At 37.3% G+C, this 9884-nt stretch overlaps 1 protein-coding gene across 4 annotated transcripts in view; it reads right to left on the reverse strand.

Annotated features, from left to right (window-relative positions):
- Positions 1-9884, reverse strand: part of Ralgapa2 (Ral GTPase activating protein catalytic alpha subunit 2) — a 270234-nt gene that overhangs the window by 139187 nt on the left and 121163 nt on the right. For all 4 annotated transcript variants that reach the window (XM_029536075.1, XM_029536074.1, XM_029536073.1 and 1 more), the window contains 3 exons: positions 7334-7527; positions 6452-6550; positions 6073-6228 (listed from right to left, as the gene is read on the reverse strand). In XM_029536075.1, the coding sequence (XP_029391935.1) occupies positions 6073-6228; positions 6452-6550; positions 7334-7527 (449 nt within the window). The remainder of the gene's footprint in view (positions 1-6072; positions 6229-6451; positions 6551-7333; positions 7528-9884) is intronic.

Raw genomic sequence — 9884 nt, forward strand, 5'->3', positions numbered from 1 at the left:
CTGTTTTTTATTTTTTCCCTGAGAGACTAGAAATCTGGAAAATTGTTTAATCTCTCATTCATGAAAAAGCTATAAAGGAAAAAGTGGCTATTCCTGTAAAGCAGTAGTGTTCCTGTCTTCATGAGTCAGTGGTACTGTGTGGAAAAAAATTGGGACACAATTTTGAGTTGGGGTTGTAATGACCAAAAAAATAGGTCAAAATAAAAATCACTACTTTCTAAAAAAAAATTCTTTTAAAATGAAACTTCCATAGGGTGAGCTCTTATACTGAGCACATCAAGATTATACACTAGGTGTCATATAAATGTCTAAATGCAAAAGTGTGTACTCTACTGTGCCAGCACTGAATTAAAATTCTGAATCAAGATTTTTGTAAAAATAGTTTACCATACAAAATCAGCATGGCAGAGAAGTAATAAAATTATTCCCTTTGATATGAGACAAACAAGACAAGTAAAAATAAGCCTCTGCCTTCCACTGGGTGGAATACTCATCACTTTAGCTTTATGCTAAAGAACTTATACATATCTAACACACCAAGTTCTAGTTATAAGGGTAAATTTCTAGCAAAGAGCAGTTCTTTGTTTGAGAAAAGGTGATGCAATGATTACATATCACTGCATGATGCAGGCTGTCTGAGGTTATTAGAAGAGCCAGGTATGGCCAATTTACTAGGATCACCCCTGCACCTTGCTTTCATAGCTCACCTGTGAGTCTTACACTCACTGAGGAGACCCTGGGGATCTTTTTACAACCGACTGTTTATTATTATATTATTCCATCATATACCTCTTGAGAGGAGGCTGTAACATCCGTTAAGAAAAAGCATAAACTTATTTTGACTTCTAAGATAGAATAATCCTCTATATATAGTACCTAAAATTATATATATTTTTAATGTTGGTATAGTTAAAAAGTACACTCAAAGAGCAAGTTAAAAATATTCTTAAAACAAGCGACATATTATTGGCTACAAAATAAGTGACTAAAGTTAAAAGAGAAAAACTCCAGTTGGGTAAGTTAATGCAGCAGGTGTATGTAGGAACTGAACTGAACAGCTGTTGATCCTGCATTTCCAGGACTCAGCAGCACTATGGAGCAGTTGTAGATTATGCCAGAATCTTACATGTAGACAACACAATCCGTTTTGCAGAGTGTTTGAGGACAATTGACAGCAGGTCAGCTAGCTTACAGAATTTCCATAAGTGTCAAAGAACCAACCATGAGTCTCAGCAGTGAAGGAAAAGACAGCAGAAACACCCAGCTACACTCTTAGCTGAGAAGGCTGGCACTAGCAGAGATTCTGCTGTTTGCAGTGATACTAGTGTCTGGGCAGAACTTCCAAAGACTAGAGGGCCCAGCTCCTTCAAGATGCTGTCCCACTACTCCCCATGTCTTTCAAATACTATGCTAAACTAGTTGCAAGGAGTCTGGCTCATTCAGAGTTCAGCCTTCCATCATCTATCATTGAGTTAGATGAAAAGCAAGTAGGACTACAGGCCCACAAGACATTCCTGGATCATGGGTATAAAGAGCAAAGTAAATACTACTTACGTCTGAACCATAACACAGGGAGTAGATATTTCTCCACTTGTAATGTATGTTTTTCATTATATTAAAATGTAAGATGGCAGATGGGTAATGAAACAAACACAGCACTCAATTATTGGAAAAATGAAATACATGAGATTCTTGGAGCTACTGCACTTGGTCTTCACATAAGGACTCACACTTACAAAAGGAAGTAATACTCAATGATTATGCTCCTCTTACGCTATGGAACCAGGGCACGGTGAGCCCAAATGACTTGGCTAAGAAATAAAGGCCAAGACAAAAACTCAGCCCTCCTGAAGGCTCTTTACACTTTATTATATCATATTCTACTATATCAAAAATTATGCTGATATGATTCAAATTTGTATGTCAATGAATATTGTAGAGCAGAACTATATACATTCCTCACCTGAGGAAAGCTTCATGCTGGTTGTTTTTCTGCCTTAGAAAATATGATAATATAACATTATAGACTACAATGACAAAGATCCACATTTCCCAAAATTTCTATATGCAAATTTGTAACAATAACTTTGTATTACTGTAAGCTTTGCATTTAAAAGAGAACTTAACTTTGATGTATAACAGACAAATTAAATTACATTAAGACGGTAAATCTGTAAGTCATTGTTAAAAAATAGTTTACTTATTTTAAGAAAAGAAAACTTTCCAGTCTTTGATATATGTTCTTACAAACATGAAAATAAAATTCCTTTCCTCAACTGTCCTTTTCCATTTCACACGTATTGATCTTTCCATATGTTTTAAATAATCATGAAATTAATAGGAAATGTTTTTAATAAATCCAAATCATAGTTCCTTTCATGTCAAAATATTTTGGGGAAGACTAAGGTGAAAAAGCTGCTTAAACATTAGGACGAACTAAGAGCAACCAAGAACAGCTTTAGAGGAGAAGTGGGAAATGACAGCGAGCTGGGAAGGTCTACAGGTCAGAGGGGACTCGGAGAGGAGTATGAAGTGGAAGGATTATGGCCCAGCAAAACCAAACAAGGGAGGAATGAGATCAAGGAGTGTTTGTCTAACAAGTTAGCTGTCAATCAGTGGAAAAGACATGCTAATGGGTCCCTAAAGCTTTTCTGTGAATCCTAACATCCTTTTGAATACATGGCATTTGGCAAAAATTCTCAAGATGCTTTGAACTTTCATTATTCATAAAATAGGGCAGATATTATTCCAAGTGAAGTGTGGAGAAGAATGAGTGGGGCACCACACTGTTCCTGGTACAGGGTCTGGCACTGTGGATCTAGGAGACAGGAACATGCTTCACCTCCACCTCCAGCCCAATATTCCAGGCACAGTGCAGCTGGGCTGCAGAGGCAACAGGAAGATCCTTCATGGGCTGTCTGAGTAATCCTGCAGCCACACAGAATTCATAATTGATCATTATTATAAAAGTGCTTATGATCCTAATCAGCTTTGAACCAGTGACAAGATTACTAGAGTTGAAAAAAAATTCAGGACCAGGCGTGGTGGTGCAGGTCTTTAATCCCATCATTTGGGAGGCAGGCAGTTCTCAATGAATTTGAGGCCAGCATAATCTATATAGTTAGCCAAGGCTACATTGAGACCTTGGCTTAAAAAACTAGGGTGTAGGTGGGGAATCTTTATTACAGAAAAACCTCTCTATTTTATGGATTTTTTTTTTTACAATCATACACATAACAAAGCCACACTACATTACAGTGAGAGAGAAAGGGCTATCTGATAAGGCCATTATGTTGTCTATTACATAAGTTAGTGAGGTAGCTAATACTATTACAAACATTGTTTTAGAAGTACTACATTTGGCATTCTGGCTGTTTGGCTTACAAAGTTGGTATCATATTAGATGCAGTCATGCTTTTACATGATTGTACACAAGACTAGAGATATATATTTTGTGGATAATTTTTGCATTTGAGTCTCAATTCCATTTGAAAAGGTATCTAATGTCTTAGCACTTGTTTGCATCTCAGCATCTCACTGTGGCTACAATCCCAATTCTATCAGATTCAGGAAAAGCGTTTGGTAAACCACCAGGCTGCACACACTATCACAGGGTTCTGGCTCTTCTGGCCAGTTTGAACTATATAACTGAGTTGAGCAGACAAGTGTGCCATCCAGAGGCCAAAGGAGAAAACACATCTTGTGTTTTCTCTGTAAAATAAACTAGTAATGGTTAAATTAAAATACTAATATTTTAACCTAACTATTGCATTTAATTATTCATGTAACACATTATTTATTTATTTATTTATTTATTTATTTATAGATTATGTATTTAATTGAAATAGCAAACTTAGTATTTGCTATTACTTATTGTTAAAGCCAAGGATAGTCTCTAGACTTCTCCCTTTGCATAAACAAATCCTTTTCATGCCACAATAGATGGAAGTGTGGTTCTTTGCAACTCTCACAGCATGGAAACAAGCCTTGACATGGTACCAGCCACAGGTGCATGGCTTAACAATTACAAAATTGAATTTAACTGTATTCTCTGTAGCAAATGTTTTCTTTTCTTTTTATAATGAATATAGTGTGTGTTTCCAGAAGTACATATAAGTTCTAAAACAACCACCATGATCTACTTAGACATGTGGGCCAAAAGTTAAACTAATTAACCAGAGACATTTCTTACTTAAATAAGAAAGGTTTCTTTCATTAGAAGGACTCTGGGTAATTTCTTCTGGCAAAGAAATAAAGTTCACTTTAGGGTAATTCTGTTTGGCAGACAGTTGGGGCTTCTAAAATATACTGTAATAATTGTTAAGGTTAAAGTAAAATAGTTAATTCTATTAAAGCCACATAAAAATCCAGGCTCCTCGTGGTATATACACAATAGGGTGATTATAGACTAGAGATGTATGATATCCCCATTCTGCCCTAATGTCTGTACTGATGGGCCTGCTGCTGCCATTGTGCCGTCTACAAAAGACAACTGTCTTCATTTAACTGAAAACATGATGCACATTGAAATTTTAAGTATATAATCTCAACACTTTTCCTGAATACAATATTTTAAAACAATTCATAAAGATATACTCATACTACTTTGAGTTCTTACTTCCTGCTTCACTCCTTTACTTCACACCAACAAACCTTCAAACAGAGCATGATTTCAAACTCACATCTCTTACATGACTTCCTAAAAAACCCATTCTAGGACTACTACTTTGTGCTGATTTCAGTGTTATTGTTGTTAGAAAATTCTACAGTTGACCATTATTCCCAAATCATATATTTTCCATGAAGAGTCTTTATCAAAATACTGTTTTAACATAGAGTGCTGTTAAGTCAACCTTCCTGCTGTGGTGCCTACACTGAGGGAGCTCATTACTATCTTCGGAGTTGATTTTCTTTCCTGTTTCTACCCATTAATCTTCTAGGTGTCCTGTACTGCATCATTCTGTAGGAGGTGCTTCTACTTGCAGGGGCAGCGGAAATAGTTAAGCAGAGAATACAAGTGACTGCACACAATATCCCTACTTAGACATCTACTGAAATAAGTGAATGAAGCTGTGGGTCCAAACTCAGCTGCTGTTATCACTGCCTTCTGATGCTGCTTAGAGCAAACATGACAAGAACAACTCATTGGAACAGTATAGTAATGGCTTAAACAAAGCTCAATAACTACAGCTCAAAGCTTGTACTTGGGAACCACAGAATATGGGGACCACTTCTCCAGCACAGGAAAAATGCAAGTAGATTTTAAAGAAAAATAAATATATAAATAAATGCCAAGATTGCTCCTAAATCTGGTGACCTACATTTAATCTCCAGGACTCATGTGACTGCTGCAAGTTGCCCTCTGACCTCCATAATTGAGCTGTGGCACATAATACCCACAGCACCACATACGAAAGGAAAAAAGGGAGGGAGGGAAGGAGGGAGGGAGAAGATAATAATAACACTTTTCAAAAGTCTATGCCTATCTAGATCACTCTTCCTGTCCTCACAAGTGCTAGGGGACTTCCCAAGGGAGGCAAGACAAATACTGGCCACATCCTATAATCCTAAATCCAGGATCTACAAAGGGGACTGTAGCTTTGGGAAGGCCTTGAACTTTTTTGTTCCTACTTAACCAAATGTCTACTTCTTTGGAAGAAATATAAGTAACTCCACATCAAGAACTGCCAAAACCCTTAGTTCATAGGAAAACTGTACCTCATAAAAAGAATTCAGCTACTAAAACATGAATCTTCAAATATTTTTAAATTGACAAGAACCACAGAGGAAAAGTAGCTGAGATGGTACCTTCAAGTTGACAATAGAGGCAGAGACTGGATCACATGGGTTGCAAAATAAAGCTCAGATTTAGTGAGTGATGTAGAGATGGTGAGGGGAAGAAGCAGGAATGGGAGAAGCCCTGTTTCAGACTTTTGAAGACCTTATGTGTGAAAAGTGGAAACCACTGAGGATCTAAGCATTTCTGGTATATTTTCAGAAGCCTTGGTACATATAAAGTGTGACAAGCAGTTCCCCATTATGGCGCACCATGATAAAGGAATCACAGGATACCTGGTCCTCGCTGGTTAATCCCAGATGCATCACAAGGTAAAAATGCACCAGGAAGTCAGAGTTTGGTAGAACATCCTGGCGTCTGGTCATCATGGCACAGATCAGTTTGTAGGCTTGCAGTTTGCCTTCTTTATATTCATTTGGCAGAGTTGTAGCCTGCCAAGGAGATGATGTTTCTAGATTAAATCAAGTCCAGATGCAGAGCATTTCAACATTTCATTTACTTCTCAGTTTTCCTGAAGAGTTGTTTGGAGATGTGGGATGCGCTGGCTATAGTAAGACCCAGCCTGTCTTCAAAACATGCAGTCTTGGGCAATTACAGTTTTTAAACTCAATTTCAGAAGGGAAGAGGAAATTGCAATAAAGAATAAACACTTGCCTTAAATAGCCATGATGCAAACATTCTGAGTGGTGGGATCAAGAGAGGAGGAGATGGAGACGACTGGTTATCCAGGCTTATTGCTAAATTATCTCGTATCTAATTCAAAAGAGAATTAGGCAAGGTAACATTCTACTGTTACAACAATATAGCAGTATTGTCTTGTACAGCTAAGAAACTATTCCCATTTTTTATACAAGGAATAAGAAATGTGTAGTATTTACAGATTTTTCTTTTATTATGAGAATTCTTGTCCTTTTAAGTTGTGTTTTCCTTACTACATGTAGCTGAAACTCTATAAACACAAAAGAATGCTATTGTTCTAGTGTGTGAACACCTAGGGAGATTCTGAACCCCGGGTGGTAAGAAATGATTTCATAAATTATGCTATATGAATATAGGTCATGTTTTGAAAAAATATTTAATAATGGAAAATATATTTAGTATAAAAATAAAAGGATGAAATCTGTATCTGTTTTAAGAGTAAACTCTTAGATTTGTAAAATGTTTTTAATCCATGGAAATAGATATATTTTCATATCAATACTGGTTATCCTATGAAATGGATATATAAGTATCTTCTTGCTTTTCTATTTCCCAACTTTATACAATCAAAATAATATCACTTTACTAAAATGAATAATGAGACCACATACTATCCTATTTTAATATCTTCTACTAATATACATTTGGACTAAATGAAATAATTCTCAGGCATTTAGTAAAGTATTAAAACTACAGATACTATGATTTATTCTTGAGCAATCAAATATACTTCTTCTAAATGTCTAACTTGCATTTCAGAAATGGTCAATAGTTTGTATATTAAATGATTCATGCTAATTTTTCTGGATTAGTATAAAAGGTAACATCAGAACACACCTTGGCCAATTTGTACCACAGTTCATAGAGATAGCCAAAAACCTTGGCATGGATCTTCGGTGACTGGATGCTATTCACATCTCCAAGGATTCCCAAGACTCTTCGCCACAACACAGCAGCAGAGTCTGGGTGCCAACCAGTGAGGTTTCCTCCAGCGATAATGCTACAGTCGTCTGCAAGGCATTCTCTGCTGTCTGTGGAGAAAGTGTCAACATGATCTTGACTTAATCATCATAGTATCTTTTAAGCATTATTGCAAATTAACTGTGCTTAAATTTTATGAATTCTTGGTAAAGAAATTAAGATAAAAATTGTTTAGAATTTGATAGAACAGAAAAAGTTAATCTGTTAAGGTCAAATATTTGATTTTTTCAAACTGAATGCCCAACAAGAAATGATGTACAACTGGGGTGATCATGTGAAGATTTTATGAAGCAGGTAAGATGAGGGAGATTTTGAATAGGATGAGTAGCATGACAGCAGGTGACCCAGAGTCTTAGGGTACAGAGATATCTGTGTTGGTTTGGATAGTTTACTGAGCATAGAATTTGCATACCAAGAAGTTTCGCCCCCTTTAGGTCTAAGGAATTCATGCAGCCATGTAACAGTTACCATTCATCCCCAGTAACCACAACAGCGTTCACTTCCATCTGTCTGAGGAACACCTCTTTCACAGTTAGCCCCGTTCCTCATCCTAAGCACTTTATACCCACTGCTTTCTGTTCTGACTCTTCCAGGTCTGCCTCTTCTAGTATCTCATATAAATGGAATTCTAGTAACCAGCCTTTCTCCATAAGATAGTGTACATTAGGAGTCTGTTCCTCTGATTGCTGATTAACATTTCATTCTGAGATATATCAAAGTTCATCTTTTCTTCTGATGAAGATTAGGTAGTTAGATTAGTTCCTATTTTGAGTAACTAGAAATAAAACTGCCAGGAACATTCTCATGCACATGTTTGTGTGAACATATACTGACATTTCTCTTTGGTAAATAACTGGAGTGAGATCCTGTGTATCCTAAGTGCATGCTCAGTACATATTTGAGTGAAGAAAAGAGACTGAGACCATTTTCTGAAGTGGTATTTCCATGAACCAGCATAGGCAACATCACCCTGAGTGGAGTGCAAAAGTGCCACTTTTTCCACAGCCTCACTAGGACTCGGTTGTGACAATTTCAAGCTTTGTGTCCCCTCTCCTCAGTAAAGGGTGGTATAATGTGATATTTTCATTTGCATTTCTCTAATGAGTTAAATATATTAAGCATGCACTGGTATGTGGTTCATGCCTGGACAAAGTGAGCAGGTAGATTCTGTTGTAGTGTGGGTAGCTTATCAAAACCTGTGTGGGCAAAGGCCATAGGACAGAGGGACTGTGTTAGCAGTCCAAAGTCCAAGCACATCCTCCAACACACAGGCAATTATAAAGTGAAATGTTTCATACTCTGAAACAGATGTCTTGTGAATTCAGTGATGTACAGGAACCAATGAAGATGCCTGTTGCTTTGGGGTGACTAAAGGCTGGAGAAGGCCAAACTGACCAACACTCAAACTTCCTAAAACCATGAGCCCCTGGATTTCATTTTAATTTATTTGTCGTTGTTACTTTTGGAATGTGTATGTGAAGGAAGCAGGTGGGATGTGGGTGTGTACATGCACCATGATAACAGGCAACCAGGAAACTCTCATCGATTTGCAGGAGTCAGTCCTTTCCTTCTACCACGTGGATCTTAGGAATCTAACTCAGATCTTCAGGCTTGGTAATGAGAGCCTTCTCCTGTTACGTGCCTTTCCTTGCTGGCCCCTTAAATTGTTTTGATGGCCTTTATTGATGTCTGTATTGGTGTGTGTGCACATGACATGCCATGAAGTGAAGAGGTCAGAGGATAACATTTGGAAATCAGTTTCCTCCTCTTACATACATAGGTCCTGGTGATCAAACACACATCATTAGACTTGGCAGGTAGTGTCATTACCCACTGAACAATCTTGCCAGGCCATGGTATCCATCTATCCATCCATCTACCTATCTACCTACCTACCTTCCTTCCTTCCTTCCTTCCTTCCTTCCTTCCTTCCTTCCTTCCTTCCTTCCTTCCTTCCTTTTTTTCTTTTTTCTTTTTTTGAAAAATGAAAAGTAGTTTTTCTCGAGTGCCAGAAATGCATTTAAGGCACCTGCGTGCTTACATCATAGCAAGTGTATTTCTCCTACACTCTCTATAGAACAATCAGTAGCTAACAGCAAAAAACATTACATGATATTTTCTTACTTTTTAAGCTTCTGAATTTCTTTACGGAGTAAATACTTCTTCCACAAACCCTTTCCTTACAGTTCTGCCTCCTCATTGCCCACATACCCCTTACAAACCCACAGAGAGGTGTATTCTCCAAACCTTCAGCAGCCCAGACTTTTCATTCTAGTTTTCAAATTCCTACTCTATAAACTGCCCAAATCTGACTCTGTGCACAAAAGCTCAGCCCCCACTGTGCTGAGCCTCCAGCTCACGGCCCTTTTCTTTTTTCTTCTTCTTCTTTTTTTTTTTTTTTTTTTAA

This window comes from Mus pahari, chromosome 3, assembly GCF_900095145.1.
Source record: "Mus pahari chromosome 3, PAHARI_EIJ_v1.1, whole genome shotgun sequence".
Classification (NCBI taxonomy): domain Eukaryota; kingdom Metazoa; phylum Chordata; class Mammalia; order Rodentia; family Muridae; genus Mus; species Mus pahari.